The sequence below is a fragment of the Triturus cristatus genome, chromosome 10 (assembly GCF_964204655.1).
Source record: "Triturus cristatus chromosome 10, aTriCri1.1, whole genome shotgun sequence".
Taxonomy (NCBI): Eukaryota; Metazoa; Chordata; class Amphibia; order Caudata; family Salamandridae; genus Triturus; species Triturus cristatus.
Window position 1 is genome coordinate 872478899 of NC_140593.1, and position 20073 is coordinate 872498971.

A 20073-nucleotide genomic window follows, 5' to 3' on the forward strand; every position below is an offset into this window, starting at 1 on the left:
GAGTTGCAGGGGCCTGTGTTACGCACCTCCATCTGAGGCAGACTTGGCTTTGCATTGCATAGCCCTGCTCTGCGGAATGCTCTGTCATCTACTAAGCTAAGAACTCAAGGATGCGATCCGCAGATAAAGGATGGTGTCAACTGTTAAAGGCTATTGGTGTAGAAATCCTCCATTTTGTAACTGCTTTCTCAGACCCCACATATCTGAATAGGACCAGGGTCTGAGGCCTGAGCTAAGGCTACAGGACATCACAGCGCTCATATGAAAGAACAGCCCACGGGTGTTCGCCTGGGAAAATTGGCCTCAGCAAAATGTTCAACCCATCCTGCTTGGTGCCCACTAAGGTCTACGATAATGCTGTGCCAAGAGAGAATAACAGATGTGGTACTCGGTTAGGGGTGACTGGGAGATGCTTTATCAAGACAAACAACATCAGACCTTCCACAGAACTCACATCGCAACACACCTCAGGGCACTGTACTGGCTCCCAATACATAAACACCCTCAAATCAAACTCCTCGCACATACATTCCAGGCATTACACATCTCAGGCCCAACCTAACTAAACAGTTGCATTTGCTTCTAGCAACCACCTAGACACCTCTGGTCCGCAGGACTCCTCCTCGCACACATCCTTCACATATACAGAACCAGATCAGGAGGACGGGCGTTCTATTACATTGCTCCTAAAGCATAGAACGACCGCCCACTCCACACCAGAGCCTCCTCCCTTCTTGAATTCCGCAAGAAGCAGAGTACATGGCTTTTCAGTTAACCAACCTACCATGGGTAAGGTTAGGCAGACACACCTGCTCAGTGCCAGGATATCCTCGTAGGTGGTAGTTTTCTTTACAAATTAACATAAAATGTAATAACATAATATAACAAAAATGGGTGCACAGTATTTCCGACAAAATCCACCATCTGGTGCATAATCTGCAGATTTCAGCAAAACAAAGATTTAGTTTTTCGCGCAAACGGGTCAAAAGATTCTCAAACCCCAGCAACATGTGTTGCAGCGGAGATCCCTCGTAAAGATTGACTGGTCACCTTTCTGTTGCTTATGTCTGTATTTGGGTGTCAAAGTGGTACTAATGAGGTGAAACATTTACTAGAAATTGTCAACATGCAAATATGCCAGAATAATGCGGTAATACTAACACAAAATGTGCCGCATTACACCGCATAATTTGCCTTTTCTTGCTGCATAATCTATTCAACCCTGCCGCATAATGTGGTCCTCCCCTTCCACATTATAATGTTACTATGTAAGTTAAGAATAAAGAGGTTCTGTACTGGGCAGGTCAACTTTGGATGTTAGATCCTGAGTTTTCATCACTGTTCTTGGGGTGTCACGTGATCATTCATATTTGTGGTACAGTGATTGTGATTAGAGGAGAGTTGAGTGCTCTTCCCATCTTAACCCCAGTGGTGGTAGCAATGCTTATCCCCATTTGCAATCCTAGTAATACGGTGGGGCTGAGGATGTCTATCATTACAGCAGATGTTGCTATTGGTTGAGGTCTCACTGCCAGACTCTGAGTAGAAAGCGAGTACATCAAGTGGCTCTTTGGGACCGTCTCACTATAGGTCCCATAATGAACCAGCCATATGGCTCTTAGTACTGCCAGCGTCTGCTATTGTGAGAGGATGTGGATTACTAGGAGGGCGGTAAGTTTGAGCCAATGCAGGGCATCTGTAGTCTCCAGGCAACAGAAATTGACAAACGGACACATCTCGGAAAGGGTGGTTCCATCCAGTAAATACAAACCATTTCAGTCCTACCTTAGGGCAGCCGCTGGCATGGGCACACGGCACGCTTGACACGTAGATGGCCCAGGTGGCATCCGAGGAAGAGGCCAGGTTATACGTGCAGGCCCCATGGAAATGGAAGTGCTTCCCGTCGAAGCTGCGGTAGTGGAAGCCGGCCCAGGCCATGCAGGTGGCAAAGAGCCTCTGGTTCCGCATCGAGGCACCAATGAGAGCAGTGGAAAGGTAGGGCTTCAGAAGAAAGGGAGACGGCAGGTCCACTGGAAAGGAATGGAGGAGGTCATGAGTAAAGAGAAAGCACTGCGAAGGCGCGGAACTGGAAACAGGAGAACGGGGAGGATGGTTCATCAGTGCAGTTTTTTTCATAAGGCAAATGGCTTCCGGTGCAACTGGAATTCTATCGCTTGCGCACATCAGTCAACATGAACAATCAGAGCTTGGTTGCAGCGCACTACTGAGACATCTTGACTGGTTTCCATTTTTTTTCTATGTTCACGACGGCCCCTAGACTGACAAGAGAAAGAAGGGAAAAATTCGAAGGCCAGTTTGCCTGGCCTTATACATTTGTCCTCAACTGAGCCTGGTGAAAGGTGGTAAGAATTTCCAAAGGATTAACGTACCAGCTGCAAGAACTTCTTCACACAGACGACTAACTAATGACCTTAACTACTTAACTGCTTTTTAAATATAACCCTTAAACCCCCTTCTCATTCGGTGCCATATTATCACTCGATTTTGTAGGGCAGGTGTATGCAGTGGGATTAGAAACTACGACTTGTAGGCTGCACGCAGAGAAACAAGGCTCTTAGCATTCTCAACAATTTTAACAATTAAGGCTACAGCCTCTTTGTGATTACCGTGTTTCCGGTGAATGCATGCTGTGTCACTCACCTGTAGGAGCTACGTAGGAGCAGCTGAAGCAGAGCTCGGAAGTGACGTTCTTCCAGCTGTGGCCCCAGGGGTGGGCGCAGCACTCCTCCATGCTGATCTGAGAGGCGTTCCCCTGGCCAGGCAGGTCCTGGCAGGTCCAGCTGGAGTAGCAGTGTCCCAAGAAGCCGGCACCTTCGAGGAGAACAAGAGAGAAGGAGAGCAGTGTGGTGTGATGTGGGAATGTTGGCGTGGCCGAGTGGGACCAAACGCAGCCCTGGTAAAAACATTCCGCCCAAGCACTGGGCCTACTGAGCTTCCCTTCCACTTCCCCTTTTCCAACTCCATTCTGCCCCTGCTCTGCCTGCAGCAATGAACCGCAGTAAGATTTAGACACTTTTTGTAGGCCCAGTGACGGCCCTGGGCCTACAAGAACCGACCTCCAATGACTCCGGGGGAATGTCCAGAGGGTTGAATGACCAATCCGGCCCTGAATGGTGGTGGCTTAAACTAAGGTGAAAGTAAGGACTGAGAAACTACAAGTACAAAGACAGCCTTGCACGCAGAAGGGCCAGAGGTGGACTGGCCTACTGAGAAATATGTAGCCTTCTAGACAGGCTTAATGCTGGGAGAGAGACAGTCACATCAGCTACTTTCCCTCAGCACTGCAAGCCTTTCAGGGCAGAACATGGCATGTGAGAGCTGGCCTCAGCCCTACCGGTTCTCCAGAGACACCGGTCTTCACTTATTTCACACAGGCCGGCTGCCTCAGTGTCCCAGAATCTCCAGTTTATTTATTCACGACTTTGGGCAGTCTGGCCTGCACCAGCTGGTGAGTCAGGTGAACTTCTTCCGGTAGGAAAGCACCAAGGCATTTGGGTGTGATCCAGAGATCTCATGTTGTTCAACATCTCATGTCTGAGGAGTGTATCCAGTTCTGATTTCATCTGAAAATGGGCAACTTGATTCTAGAGTTTGTGTTTATGAACCTGGCAATGAGACTTGCCCCAGGAGAACAGGAGAACCAGACTTGGTGATGAACTGAGGAGACAGGAGTAAAGTTAACCTTCCCATACACTCCTGCTCTGATTGTGATTCAGAATCTCGGTCAAGCCGAGAGTCTTTTCACCAGTACAGACAATGGACGTACCGGTGACATGGAACTGGACATTTCGGAGCCTATTCACAATGGCATTTTTGAGTGTGGATAATAGTACAACTGTGGTGCTCTTTTATGTTCTCCTGTTGTGAATTGGCTCCACAACATCTAAAATGGTAATACAATTGGAATATTCAGAGAATATTCATATACATTTAATACAAATAGAAAGGATTGTGCCCTCTTTAGGCTTTTGGTAATAGGGAGAAGGGTGTTTTGCGGCCAATTTATAAATGCATGTATGAGAACACACTCAGGTTCTCCTGTAGGGCTACTTCCTATATTTATTGATGCTTTTGATGATTGGCCCCTACGTGCCCAAAAAATCAAGTGCTGGCTGCATCTTATGCCTGAAAATACACAACTGTGTCCATGAGAGTCATATTGGAGCAAGGAAGATGAGATATGTCAACTGTGTGTGGTATAGTGATATGCAGTGAGAGTAAAGAAATGAAATACAACAAGGTGAAGATAAAGTAGCATAAACTTGGAAGGCTCTGATGTCTTGTGGCAACACTTTCGAAAATGGAATTTAATTTGTACTAAAACCGAGGTCTCTTAACAATAGTGGCCACACTGTCTGCAGCCACAACTTAAAATATTCAAGGGTGCATGTCTTCTATTCCAAACCACACTGCTAGGGGTCCATTGTAGGAGATAATAGTCCAGGACACCGGTTCAAAGCACCATTCTTTGAATAAAATACTATATCATGACAGAGGGCTTACTCAAGAGGCTGCCAAGGTGATAAGCTAGCAAACTGAGAACATGAACGGAAACTTTAGGATTCCCAGAAGTCAAATGGGGAACAAAACCTAAATATTAATGACAACATGGCTGCTCAATATGCATCTTCATGTAGTTTGACATTATAGTGCCACACTTCTTTCAAAAGGGCAGACTTAAATCCACCGAAAACCAGCATGCGTTTTACAGTCTCATACTTAGAAGGAAACTGGTGTGTAAATGTTGCAAAGGAGGGGCTTCCACCCCCCCTTGGGCCTCTTCAGATCTGGGTTTGACAGCACAGCTGTCTAAACAGACCTATTGTTTCCAATATAGATACAATGGGTTTTTGGTCCTCCCAGTTCAATCACTGACTTTTTAACCTGTCTCTTTCAGCCATTGGCTCGATATTTTTTCAAACATATTATGGACCAGCTAAGATGCGTATGGCTCTCTCCTAAAGTGACTGGCTGCTTTGGTGTATCCTCATGCCTCCAATGGAGTACATGAACTGCAGTGCAAAAGGGACTATTTAAATCGGTCTGCCACTTCTTCTGTTTCAGCTCATTGTTGCTAATGGATACACAAATGCACAGTGGTGTATGCCTGTCATTACGTGCATGAGCATGTTAGCATATTTCACCCAGATCCCGTTTCTCTGCCAATGCTTGTTGCTTGTAAGCTCTACATGTGTATTTGTAGGCTGAGATATGATTGGTGGTGCTCCCCAGCTTCTCTACCTGTCTACCTGTAGGCTGAGATCTGATTGGTGGTGCTCCCCAGCATCTCTGCATTTCTACCTGTAGCCTGAGATCTGATTGATGGTGCTTCCCAGTATCTCTGCATGTCTACCTGTAGGCTGAGATCTGATTAGTGGTGCTCCCCAGCATCTCTGCATGTCTACCTGTAGGCTGAGATCTGATTAGTGGTGCTCCCCAGCATCTCTGCATGTCTACCTGTAGGCTGATATCTGATTAGTGGTGCTCCCCAGCATCTCTACCTGTCTACCTGTAGGCTGATATCTGATTAGTGGTGCTCCCCAGCATCTCTACCTGTCTACCTGTAGGCTGAGATATGATTGGTGGTGCTCCCCAGCTTCTCTACCTGTCTACCTGTAGGCTGAGATCTGATTAGTGGTGCTCCCCAGCATCTCTACCTGTCTACCTGTAGCCTGAGATCTGATTGATGGTGCTTCCCAGTATCTCTGCATGTCTACCTGTAGGCTGAGATCTGATTAGTGGTGCTCCCCAGCATCTCTGCATGTCTACCTGTAGGCTGAGATCTGATTAGTGGTGCTCCCCAGCATCTCTGCATGTCTACCTGTAGGCTGATATCTGATTAGTGGTGCTCCCCAGCATCTCTACCTGTCTACCTGTAGGCTGAGATCTGATTAGTGGTGCTCCCCAGCATCTCTTCATGTCTACCTGTAGGCTGAGATCTGATTAGTGGTGCTCCCCAGCATCTCTTCATGTCTACCTGTAGTCTGAGATCTGATTGTATTATCCCCAGCAGCTCTGTATGTCTATCTGTAAGCTTAAATACGATTGACAGCCATTGGCACCAGCAGCTCTTCTTGTCTATATGTAAGCTGAGAAATGATTGGTAGGTGTGGTCCGAGTAGCTTTTCTTATTTATCGATGAGCTGAGACGTGATTGGTAGATATGCTCCAAGCAGCTCTACTTCTATGCATATAGGAAGAGATTTGTTAAACTTTCCTAAATACTTTTCCTTACCTCTCAGAAACAGGTGGATATTTCACTTCCGATTTCCCATTTGTTTGGATTGGCTGCGGGGGATGGACATATGTAAGCCAAATCGGTTTAGGGTCTGCCCAACACTGTCAAGGTTTCTGATTTTTCTTTCCATGTTTAAGTTCAAATTTCGCCAATCACAGACTTCAACACAATTGTGTTGTGCTCATTTTCTCCGAGTACTGTGCAGTGATTAAGCTAAGGTATGGGGCAAGAGCCAATGGCAGCCATTGATTTGTCATACTTTAATAAATCTGCAGGAGATGACCCTTCTACCTACCTATTCAATAACCACAGGGAAGCTGGGACAGTGAGCTGATAGGCAGGGCTTAAAGTGGGCGGGGCACCTCCGGGTCTCCGAACCGGCAGTAATTAAGAAAGGACATTGAAACAGGTCCCCATCAGCCCTGTATTTATGACCTTAACCTTCATGTCATTAAACACTCATTGATTTATGAACAATGAATGTAAAAAGGTTTAGGTAATTCATGGCAGCGATTTGGTTTCGGTTTATATTTCACGTTTTACTTAGTACTGCAATCCCTAATAGTGTGCTACTTCCAAGATGTTGTGTTTCTGTTTTTTTTTCCGTTTATCATATTACACTTGTATAGTGCATACATTCAACTGAGTCACCTCCATATATTTTTAACAGGCCACTGCTGAGCACTTTGGAGTTGAGGATGTAGGCAGCGCACGTTTCTCACAGTGCCTGTCAGTGGGTCAAAAAAGTTTTCACAATACACGGTTAGCCAATCCTTGGCCTCTCTGCAGAGTGCACAGAGTAATGGTCTCGGATTTCAGTTGTAATTGTGATTCTGTACAAATGTGTGTGAAGGAGGTACACAGTTGTCAAAATATTGACAAGGTGAAAGCAAAAGAAAATACTATACTTACAAGTGAGGGGATGCGTTATGTGTTACTACATGTACCCAGGGCCTGTAAATTAAATGCTTCTAGTGGGCCTGCAGCACCGATTGTGCCTCCCAATTAAGTAGCCTTTTAAACATGTCTCAGGCCTGCCATTGCAGCATGTGTCTGCAGTTTTTAAACTGCAATTCGACTTGTCAAAATAAACCTTTTGCCAGTCACAAACTTTCCTTTTTAATAGATATAAGTCACCCCTAGGTTAGATCTTAATAGCTCACAGGGCAAGGTGAAGGTTTTTAAAACATTGGACATGAACATTTAACTTTTACATGTCCTAGTAGTGAAAAACTCTTAAATTCGTTTTTTCTAAACTGCAAGGCCTACCTCTTCCATTGGATAACATTAGGTTGCCTTATTGCATTTCATAAGTGCCTGGATCAGTCATCACCTAGCAGGATGTGCGGCAGAGCTGGGCATTGCCCGACTTGCAAGTGAATAGGGCTTGTCACCACTGCATTGTTCATGCAGCAAGCCTGAAAAATTCCCTAGAAAATTCCGCTACTTCAAAGTGGGCACCAGATATCAATATTGGATCCTCATACCCAAATCTTGAGTATACTCCTCGACCTGTAGATACTACAGAAGAAGGACTGCTATGTTGCTTTGCTGCCAGAAGGGCAGACACTCTGCTACTCTGCTGCTCTACTGCCTGCTGCCCTTCTTGCTGAGAGGAAGACTGAACCTGCACCTTTCACTCCAGGCTGAAGTGAATCCAAGTGTCAGCTAGCTGACCTCCTGTTCTGATCTAGACGGACATAACAAGCTGTTGAGACTCCCTGCAACTGCCCAGCTGAACTGCTGCCTGGACCTGCCTTAGAGCTGCTGGCTTCTACGGGAGTGAGTGCCTTATCCCCAAGAGGTACCTCTCAGGTCCTGGACACTTGGTGTGGCATTGGTTGAGCTCTGTCCTCAAGAAAAGGAGAAATCCTGAAGTTTTAAGCTTTTTGCAAAAGCAAATGGGCTTGTTTGCCCAAGATCTTGCTGCCTACCAATGTGAAGTTACAGTGAATCTAACTCTTCACGCCACGGTGACCGCCAACGACGCCCGGCAATGCGAGATCTGCACTTCGCTCTACAGCATCAACAGCTTGCGATGACCACCAATGTGTAGCTGCAGCAACGCCCATCCACAAAGCTCTCCCTGCTCCTCGTGGCCCCTACTACTGCGAACAGAACTCTTCATGCTGGACTTTGAATGTAACTCTTTCAATGGGACTAAACTGGTCCCTGTATCAGGCCCACACACCATCGTGATGGGCCTGAACTTTTGACTTTCACCTGGTCTCGCACTTCCATATAGCCACAAGTGGCACTTTGTGCTTTTAGACACTTTATTTCCCTGAAATGTTTGAAATTGCATAGGTCCAGTTCTACTGATTGGATTTGTGTTGTTTTGTTTTCAAATAATTTATAAAATTGCACTCTATTGTTTTAAATTGGTGTAGGATTTTTTTTGTGTTGTACTTTCACTTTATTGCTGTTTGTAGTGCAGCATACATACTTTGCACACCTACTTCTCTGGTAAGATAACATTGGGTTACCTTATTACATTACAGAAAGTGATTACATGAAATTGGGAGCAGATGGGCAAGTCGAGTTTGGTAGCTAAAGAATTGTTATTAAATGCCCTCTTTAATAGTAAAGTCTGATTTTTAATCACAATACTGAAAATGCCAATTTTAGAAAGTTGGCATTTTCTTGTCCTAACCATTTGGTTCCTGGAGCCTGATCCTGGATCAGATGACTAGGTGCAGCTGGTAGCTGGTCTTTGTGTATTGTTCCCAGGAAGTGAGACAAGGGGAAGATAGGTGTTGGCAGGATGTGCCACTCTAAGTTTATGAGGGGTAGGAGCTGTCACCTACCACACTTGCACATCACAAAGGCTCTGCTGAGCACTCTCACCAAGGGTTTGTTACTAGCCTTTTGTGACCCCAGATAAGCTGGGGCCAGGAAAGGGAGGGGATGCCTGACACATTAGGAAGGTGGAAACCTCAAGAATCTTCCTCTACTTGAGAGTGGGCACCCGGTATAATTATTGACCCTCATACCCTAACTCTTCAGATCACTTCTGGACCTGTGGACTCTTCCAGGAAGAAGGACTGCCCAGCTGTGAAGCCTGCCCTGCCAACCTGCTTTGCTGCCCAAGTACTGATCTGCCGCCCAAGGAATGTTGTTGCTAGACTCTTCTGCTGTGAGCTGCCCTGCTGAAACCGGCCTGCCTGTGTGAAAATGGATCTGTCTTCGTTTGTTACAAAAGTAAAAACATTTCTTTAGTACAGGTTCAAGTCCTGGCAGAGTTGCATGGGCTGGATTACATAAATCGCATTAGGTGGCAATAGTTTAATGCATGAGGGATGATGTTTTGCTCCATTTGCACTGCATAATGAAAAGTGTGTAATTTGCTATTTAGAATTAGCACCAACATATAGCTAACATAACACTTTTGAGAAGTGATGTATTTTTGCCACCCCACAGAGCTAATTTACGAACTAGTGAATGCTTGGCATCTGCGAGCAGGGCCGGGCTGGCTGTAACAGGCACTGGACATTTCCCCAGGGGGCCACCAGGACGGGGGCGGTTTTAGACCCTGCGGGGTGTGTTTATTACCGGGGGCAGATATTGCAGCTTAGCTGCAATATCAGCCCGCAGCAACAAAAACAGCACCAAGCTTCCGTGCCCCCCTTGCCCCTCCCCCCCCCCACAGCACAGGGCCGGCCAAGCACTTTGCCAAGGCCGGTTTCAGTTCCCAGTCCAGCCCTGTCTGGGAGAAACTGGCTGATGCCATGGTCACCTTTCCCACGGTCCTACTGTCTCATTTAAAGGTGTCTGAATTACTACATTTCCAATGGCAGTGTCTCAGTTGTCCCGCCTTGTGTTTCAGAGATATTTGTTTTATTGTCCTCAAAAATAATCCCTAGCCCCACTTATACTTACTTATACTTGGGGGGTTTGTTTCAGAAATACAAAAACATGGTGTACGGCCACTATGTCATATCAAGCTAGCAGGGATCTCTAAATGAAGCGGACAGTCAGAGGAGACAGAGCCTTAATGAGCCCACCATATTGGCTCATCACCCACGAAAGTCAGTTATTTAGTGGGATAATGTGGATGAACATCCCTCATGCTTAAGAACTGGACAATGTTAAATTTTTCTCTATTGATCTAATGATGAAAGACCTCAAACTGGGATAAAAAGTGACAACATTGAAAAGACGGTCCCATGGCCTGTTACTGAGGAATGCCAGATGGTGTTTTTCTCTGCATCCTGTATTACTTTATCGCCCACTATTACTCTGTTTCCTGTATCATTTTAACTGTATATCGAAAATCTCTGAAGTTATCGCAAGACAACACCCAACGTTTTACAACAAACCTCGAAGTAATAAACAACTTGAACTAAGCAAGAAATACTAGGGCTGCATCCTACGTATTCTAAGTGCTTACATTATATATATTTATATGCCTTTTTACTGCATTCGTGCAGATCCCAGCATAAACACTGTTAGACTCCAACTAGTTCTGTGTTGACCTCAAAATCAACATCGAAGTGCAAGAAAGGAGACACAATAAACTTAGATTCCTATCCAGTCTAGTTTTTAATAAGTGTTTGGAACTGGATGTTAGCCAATTTAGCAGATGCAGGATCTGGGGCAGAGGGAGATATATATATACTGAGTGAGTGAGAAAGTTATGATGATGAGTACTCCTGTCTCCTGGTTCAGTAATTTACCACTTATCTCTAGACCATATATTCCGTCATCAGTTAATTGACAAAAATGGTATGTGCCCACTCTGTTGGACCAAGAAACTCTACAGCCACCCGTATGACCTCAGGCATGAAAAGCTGAATACTAGTGTCATCAGGGATTGTGAGATTGACTTGGGACCAACCTTATCCTTACCTTCTGTGCAGTGTGGCCCACTCCATCCCTCACAGCATGCCCTCACTGTTTTGTTCCAGACGTTGGGCCTTGTATCTTCAGGTCTGTACATAATTTAAAAAATCAGTTAAAACCATGGTCTTTTAGTAGAGGTGGACATAGTGTCTGACACCAAAAGCTAAATAATCAAAGAGGACCACCAGGACCACACACATAATATGTCCCAGTACACGAGTACGGTCTCGCTGGCCTGTTGAGTGAATCCTTCTGTGTAAAAGCGGAAACACACTACAAAGGGATTACTCAAGAGGCTGTCCCAAGGATAATCTAGAAACTGGCAATATTAGATGCAATTTACGCATACACAACTTTCAAAAGACCCAACAAACAAGGACAATATGGCCGCTCCTTGTGCCTCTTAGGTAGTTTGACATTGTTTTCCCAAATTCTTCTAAAAGGCCACATTTAATTTCCCTCAGAGGCAAGCATGCCTTTTACATTCGTACACTCAGAGGGAAATTGATGTGTAAATTCTGCAATGGATTTGGCTACATATCACCAGAATGTTTTATACATGAAGGCACTTTGTACTTTGGAGAGCTAACCCATTGTCCTTAAATGCCATTGGCCTGTAAAACCATGAATTCCCCAAAGTGCTTTTTAGTGGGACAGCCTGTGGGAGGTAGGAAATGGTAAATTTCATTTGTTCCCTGTGATACCAAGAAGTCATGCTAACGTAGGATAACCCTATATTGCACACTACATCAACATTACATTTCCCCAAGCTCCTGCACCAAGGTCCCCCAGTACCTACTTGTAGATGTAGCACATGGAGGACGCTCTGTTCTCTGAATAGTATCGGGCTATGCCAGTGTCCCCCCCGTACACCTGCCGCATCCTCTCCTGGTCCAGCTGCCATCCCTCCAGGTTGTACTGGTAGACGTTGGCGCAGGGCACCTGCTGCTCTTGCCGTGGGTTGACAATCTCTTCGTCGGTGACCTGTACTGTCCGGTCGCACCAGCGCCTGTAAGAAGAAACAACGACTAGGATGAGAAACACGCTCAAACTCTGCTCTGCCAATGGGGCAGGGTAAACACACTAGATGGAGGCATAGTTTGTGTGTGCTAATGGACATCTCTTCCGGGCAGTGAAATTATTGACAGGAATGGCCACGCTGCCAACATTGAATTTGTTTTGTACATATTTATGAGTCCATGGACCGCGATTTCAACAAATTCCAAAAAGTGCTCCGGACTCAGATGGGTGGGCAAGCTTCACAGCTTGAGTGGCGAGGGTGAGTTCCACAATCTTTGTGTTGGGAGTGCGTTTACCACAGCTCGGGTGCTCTGAGTGACTTCCACATTTTGCGTCCTGGAAGTGAGTTCCTCGCTCTGGAATGTGTGAGTGAGCGTTCCACGATCAGGTATATGGAAGTGAGTTCCACAGTCTGAGTGGCTGAGGCACATTCCACAGTCTGAGTGTTGAAAGAGAGTTTTGCAGTCTGGATAGTGAAGATAAGTGCTGCTGTCTGGGCGTAGGGAGATAATTAAACAGTCTGGGTGGTGGGAGTGAGTGCCACACTCTCAGCTTTCAGCTAGAGTTCAACAAATTGGCTGGTGGAAGTGAATGCCAAACTCTGGGTGGTGCGAGTGATTTTATTGAAGTCTGGGCATAGGTAGAAAGTTCAGCAGTCAGTGATGGGAGTGAGTGCCACAGCCTAGGTAGTGATAGAGTCTGCAATTACCTGGGCGGTGGAGTGAATACCAAATCTGGGTGGTGGGAGTGAGTTTAACGGTCAGGGTGGTGGAAGCCAGGCTCACAGTCTGGGTGGTGGAACAGTCTGGGTGTTAGGTGTGCCATAAACTAGGTAACTGATGAAAGTTAGCACCACCTCAATGTGTTATGATTACTTCAAAAGGCCATGGATGACAGAAATGAGTTCCTCTTTCAAGTCAGTGAAAAGGGGGCCAAGTGCTGCATTTTACAACACAATTTTACAAAGATTTATCTAGAAATTGATAGGCTTTTCAGGTAGTATCGATGCATGTGTTATGGGGGGATGATATACAAGCACACTATTGCCCACACGTGCATAGTTGTGCATAATCTAATAGACTCATATGGTTACACAGACTTTCAGTGATGTTTCTGTTTAGATGGAGATGCAGCCAACATTTGCACACCCTGTCCCCCTGGACTGGAGCTCTTGTAATCAGTTGTTTGGAGCCAACCTCCTACATGAGGTAGCTCTCAGTGATATGGAATACTTTTTGGTAATTGATTGGCACTTACACTGACCTTTGTAGACAGTACCATGGACAGCTATCCTCTCAGCAGGGGCAGCAAATGGTTAGCAATCTTTATACTAAGAATTATTGAGCTTATATACTGCACTTAAGCTCGAACTCTCTACACTGTCGACATATAGTTATAGGTCTAAAACATTTAGTTGGTGCTTGTTGCCTCACTGGGAGTAACAGGCAGAGTCACTTTCTGCACCTCAGGTGACATATCTGCCAGAATTAGCGAAGGGGGTGGGGTGTATTGGCCATTTTGCTGGCAGAAACACACCCAGGACCACTATGTGAACTAGTATGTACGTATTTGTGACCCACCACCATAGCTGGTGTAGTTCCCCAATGAAAGAATGCCATGAAAATGGCGGCAAACTGTCACTTAACGTTAGCAGAGCATCCCCAGCATGCTGGGAAATGACTCCTTCCCTGCCTGTCAAAGAGACTATTTTAGACAAGATGATACTACCAATTTGAGAGGACCCTCTCTGACTCTTCCCCGTTTTGCACCTCTTCTATAGAGTTGTTCCATTCTAACAAATGACATAGGCCCAACTTCTAGGCACAGCAAAAAGAAGGCATTCATAAAACAAGAATTAAACAAGACTGAAACAATAAAATAGGGAAATGTGTAAGGAAAAGCCTCTTTTCGTACCAAAGTTTTGAATTCTTGCTGCTGGTTTCTCAACTCTGAGAGTGCACTGAGTCCTGCTCTGACCCATACAAGTATAATGTTTGATTGCCTTATACCCAATTGGCATAACTTAACTTACTTATAAGTCCCTAGTATATGGTACTGAGGTGCTCAGGGCCTAAAATTTAAGTTGTCTGTTATGGCGGCAGCATTTATTGTGCAATCCTGAGTGTGACAAAATAAAACATGTTTCACAGGTTGCCACTGATAGAGCAGTCTTAAACTGCTAACTCAACTTTGTCATTTAGACTAATGACAAAGTCCAGACCTTCCTTTTTAATCTATATGTCTCCCCTACAACAAGCCTATCAAGTCCTAAGGCAGGGTGCTGTGTATTAAAAAGTGGGATATGTATATGTCCTAACAGTAAAACCCCAAAATTGTCTTTTTTATTGTGGAGAGGCTAGTGGCCCCATTAGCAACTACTGGGTTACTGGCTGATAGCTTAGCTGTGCTAACTCCTGAATGGGACTACTAAATTTGGTACGTCAAAGTATCAAAATAATCGTTAAATAAAGCCAGATTTTGAGGTAACTTTTAAGTAAAAGGCAATTTGAGAAAGTTACCACTCTGTTGACCAAGTTTTCCAGTGGCCATTCACCAATGCTGGCCACAGGACAGTCTTCTGCCCTCCTGGGGAGACTTGTAAAAATCTTCCATTAAAGGAAACAATAGCTGCCTGCCATTGGAAGAGGTGCCACCTTTCCCTAGCAGGAAGCTACACAGGAAGTGATAAAACGGGCATGCAAGAGAGCGCTTAACACCCCCGTGAGGAGTTGCTGGAAAGAAATAAAAGACATAATTAAGCCTGTCTACCAGTGGTTACTACATTTGACTCCCTGTCTACCAGAATTAGGCAGATCATTAGGAAGCATTGGGCACGGCTGGACACAAATCAGACAAAAATGCCTCCACCCAGGTTTGCATTTAGGAGCATCTAACCTGAGAGACGGTTGGTCCATACCCATCATATCCAACAGAAAAGGGAATCAGGTATACCATCGGGGCACTTCCCTTGTGGGAGTTACACTGTGTGTGATCTCACTCAGCCGTCCAAGAATGTCCAGCTGACGGATGGTAGAATCTGGCATCAAAATTAATTCAGCAACGGTAACACCACAAATGTAATTTACAGACTTGTGCTTGTGGATTGCATTATATTGGCCTCACGTCCCGCAAAGTAAAGGTGAGGATACAACAACATATCAGTACCCTTAAGGCAGGGAAATTGACTACACGACTGGTCCGGCACTACCAGGAGCTGAAACATAATTTCAGGGACCTGAAATGGACAGTGTTGGAGAGAGTAATGGGAGAGGCGCACAGCGTCAAGAACACGTTGATCAGGAAAGAGGTGCGTTGGATTCTTATGGGAAAAGCGGATCAAATAGGCTTGAATGATTGCATTGAGTGGAGTAAGGTGGGCAGATAGGAACCTGCCCTTTCTGGGACATACCCGAGGCTTGGGCATGTGACAGGCTGGGGTGAGATTTGTACTAGTATACGTCTGTACCATATAGGGCGAGAGAAGCAAGAAAAGTGTGGATAAGAATATGTCCCCTTGGAGATAGAATGGAGGTTTCAGTATGGGATGGGCAAGGTGTAGGTATGCATACATCAGTTGGTGTCTGTGTTAGTTTACACCAAGGGCCTAGTAACAAAATTGAGACTCAAGGGTCATCGGCATAGAGAGCTCCTTGTCATGAGAAACACAGCAGTTCTGTACTTACTTTACCACCTGGTTCTAAAAACGGGAGGAGCATCAATAAATCAGGAAATGCAATGTGCGTGGTGTTCTACCGCACTCTACCATCTCTCCCCTGATTACCCTCTTGGGGAGCACCACGTTGTGCACTGAGGTTACCTGCATGGGTCTCGGGGGGTATTGGCTAGCCCTGACCATCTTAGAGGCCCCCCAACACATATCATCTGACATATACTTAGAAAAGCGTAAGCGTCCCAATGCCTACACACCCCCCCTGGCATTTACACGATTGCCTGGGTCTGCATATTTTACTAATGCAATGCGTTCCTTGTTTGGCAGTTTTTTTCAAATAAGAAGTTTTAATACATGATCTGTATCTTGTGGTTTTAAAAAAATATATATATAAAAAATAATGTAGGGTATTCAAATGGTATTGGACCGTAATTACTTTTGCATCCCACACATTGCTCCATCATGAAGCTAACACTCCTAGATGGTGCCCGACGAGACCAGCTTGAAGGTAGGTACTACATAATCGTCTGGTCTCAGGGGATTGGCTGGATTTGGCAGCGGACCCAGGTGAGGGGGCGGGCCTCCCGCTCTCCTTCCGGGGTCCGGGCGCGTATTTCAAGGAGCGCACGAGGTTTCTCGGCGTCTGGACAGTTTCACAGCAGAGACGACCACTATAGCGATAAGAGTAGGGGAACGTGGATGTGTGGAATGGTGCCACCCACTAATGGTTACTCGCAACTCTGTAGGTCCGTAGGCATCGGTGACTACCATATAGTGCCTTGGGAATGGAGTTGGTAGCTCCCAGCAGACTGTAATGACACTCAGTAAAGCCGAGAATGGTTTTATTGCTTGAGGATTATGGTGTGGTACACTTCTTACCAGGATATACTTAAGGACGTGAGTTGGGCACTCAATGGGTATTGGGAGAACAAGGGAGAATATTTGAGGTACTGGTAGTATGTATTACTCAAGATGAATGTCGATGTGTATATATCCACAGGCTGACGATTGGCGGCTGCTATTTCCTGAAGGGGATGCATGGGTAAAATTTGTGTGTGAACCCCCCCATGAGTGTGTTGCTGGTACGAGTTCTGTTGGCAACCAGAGGGTAATAATGGCATAACCACGCATGTTTACCTGCATAAATGTTTTGGCAAAGTTGCCATTTGAATATGTGTTTATGTGTTTGGGTCTCGGGGGGTATTGGCTAGCCCTGACCATTTTAGAGGCCCCCCAACACATATCATCTGACATATACTTAGAAAAGCGTAAGCGTCCCAATGCCTACACACACCCCCTGGCATTTACACGATTGCCTGGGTCTGCATATTTTACTAATGCAATGCGTTCCTTGTTTGGCTGTTTTTTTCAAATAAGAAGTTTTAATACATGATCTGTACCTTGTGGTTTTAAAAAAATATATATATAAAAAATAATGTAGGGTATTCAAATGGTATTGGGCCGTAATTACTTTTGCATCCCATGCATTGTTCCATCATGAAGCTAACACTCCTAGATGGTGCCCGACGAGACCAGCTTGAAGGCAGGTACTACATAATCGTCTGGTCTCAGGGTATTGGCTGGATTTGGCAGCTGACCCAGGTGAGGGGGCGGGCCTCCCGCTCTCCTTCCGGGGTTCGGGGCGCGTATTTCAAGGAGTGCACAAGGTTTCTCGGCGTCCTGGACAGTTTCACAGCAGAGACGACCACTATAGCGATAAGAGTAGGGGAACGTGGATGTGTGGAATGGGGCCACCCACTAATGGTTACTCTCAACTCCGTAGGTCCGTAGGCATCGGTGACTACCATATAGTGCCTTGGGAATGGAGTTGGTAGCTCCCAGCAGACTGTAATGACACTCAGTAAAGCCGAGAATGGTTTTATTGCTTGAGGATTATGGTGTGGTACACTTCTTACCAGGATATACTTAAGGCCGTGGTTCCCAAACTGTACGCCGCGGCTCCCCGGTGCGCCGTTAATAGCAGCCAGGGGCGCAGTGAACGTCTTTGGAATGTGCAAATCATGTTGTGTGCAATTTAAAAATGATGCGTCTTTTGACGCCCTATCTGTCAGCTGGCATCAGGAATCGTGATATGGCCCAGTGTTCTATTATTATCAGTCTCATGCATAGGTCTCCCCTTTTTGTCAATTTCTGCTAAGCTCCAATGAATCAAAGATTAAACCAGCAGCCTTGGCTTTGTCATCAGCCTTCCAGCGAGTGAGCCTTATTTAAATACACCTAGCTGCATATTTAAATACACCCAGCTGCAGCGCAACATACTGGGGAGTTACAAGCGCCACCTGTAAAATCCGAAGTCATGTTTTGGCCCAAGAGTGAACTGCCGTCTTCTGCACGTACGTGTTCACATAGCCTCCACATACACAGGATGACTGTTAAGGGTTATTGCTGCCTGTGTTTTGACACTCCTCTGGGGACCCTCTTCACAAGTTACTTGATTGAATAACTGCAAAGCCAAACTCGTGATCACCAAGCCTGTGAATTTTTAAAGAGGCAATCATATTTACTGCTTTCCAAGGGAGAATAATTAAAAATGAAAATGTGACGGGGTAAATAGGTTAACTTCAAAAATATCTAAAATGTTGAGCACATAATGAGACAGTTATATTTCTCTACATTTGTTGTTAAGATGTACTTGTTATTGGTGAAAAAAGGCAGCGCAGAGTTTTGTCTGGTTCACCTGGTAAAAGTAAACATAACACGACCAGTCTTACCAGGTCCTGGTATGTTAAATTCCGCTTAAAGCTGAGCTCAAAGGTGACATATGCCTATTTTGTTAGAATGTTTAACATACAAGTGATATATAAAATGAGGAGGGCAAGGATACTGATTTGGTATTTCCGCTCCCAAATAAAATTATTATTGTGTAAATAATTATGTGTAATTTTCAGAAATACTGTTATTTTGACATTGACCTTGAAAAATGGGGATTTACTTCAGGAATTGCTAATAATACGGCGCACACATTTGTGTGGCAATTCTCCATTTCCATCCGATTTCTCACCCAGAGACTACACCATTTTTAGCGCATAAAAATGCTGGGGGATGGGTAAACTCCAACAAGAGATTATTCTGTGTAAATTGTAATCCCCATTCAGCCGGTAACTTGTGATGGCCGAATCCTGATTACCACAGCAGAGAAAAACAGGAGCGTCATTTACCCCTCCATGCACTGACATGAAGACAGGCACAGCAGCCCCAGCTTTGTAGCACTCCGAGCCCTCACCCACCCAGCACCTCTCTGGCGTTGCAGCCCTTCATGCCCTCACCTGCCCAGGTTCTGTCTAGGCCTCTGGTGCTGCAGCAGTCCTAGCCCTCGACCCGGGGCGGCACTGGTCTGACTCACGCTATGGCACCCATAGCTCTCACCCCAGCTGTTATCTCTCTACCACTGGAGCAACCTAAGCAGACCTAAAACCGGACCCTCAACATCTCCAGCGCTGCAGCACCCTTGATAAACACCCACCCAGGCTGGCACCTCTCGCACTGCTACATCCTCACCTGAACTCTCAACCGGGCCAGCACTTCTCTAGCGCTAAAGTCTCCTAAAAATCATCTTGTGCGGCACCTCCCTGGCACTGAAGCACTCTGAACTTTCACCCAAGCCAGCACCTCACTTTAGCAACCCTAATCATCACCTTATCCAGGTCCTCTTTAGCACTGCAGAACCCCAAACCCTCACCCAGGTCGGCACTTCTCAGGCACTGCAGCACCCAAAACCCTCACCGAAGCCTGCACTGCTCTACACAGCCTCAGCACTCTGAGGTTCCACCTAATCCAGCACAGCAGACTCTCTTCTCTAGTATTGCAGCAGCCATGGCCAGCATCAAAGGTGGCAGCTCTCTGGCTTGGCAGTATCCTGTGTTCTCGATATCTATCACCCCTCTAGTGCCCCAGCACCTCTGGCTACTGCTGCCCTTCAAGCAAATAACTGGAAGTACTCCCGAGGTCAAGCATACATCCCCCCACTGGTAAAGAAAAAGTGTCATGGTGGGGAGCCACGGCCAACTGGGAATTTTGTCAAGGGAGCCACAGGTCAAAAAGGTTTGGGAACCACTGACTTAAGGACATGAGTTGGGCACTCAATGGGTATTGGGAGAACATGGGAGAATATTTGAGGTACTGGTAGTATGTATTACTCAAGATGAATGTCGATGTGTATATATCCACAGGCTGACGATCGGCGGCTGCTATTTCCTGAAGGGGATGCATGGGTAAAATTTGTGTGTGAACCCCCCATGAGTGTGTTGCTGGTATGAGTTCT

At 45.7% G+C, this 20073-nt stretch overlaps 1 protein-coding gene across 1 annotated transcript in view; it reads right to left on the minus strand.

Annotated features, from left to right (window-relative positions):
- LOC146796142 (SCO-spondin-like) overlaps positions 1-12449 on the minus strand; it is a 1481201-nt gene extending 1468752 nt beyond the window's left edge. Inside the window, exons 1-5 of the mRNA XM_085631266.1 lie at positions 12418-12449; positions 11901-12110; positions 11108-11190; positions 2662-2832; positions 1786-2030 (exon numbers count right to left, since the gene is read on the minus strand). Coding sequence (XP_085487392.1) covers positions 1786-2030; positions 2662-2832; positions 11108-11190; positions 11901-12110; positions 12418-12449 — 741 coding nt within the window. The remainder of the gene's footprint in view (positions 1-1785; positions 2031-2661; positions 2833-11107; positions 11191-11900; positions 12111-12417) is intronic.
- Between the last annotated feature and the right edge of the window lie 7624 nt (positions 12450-20073).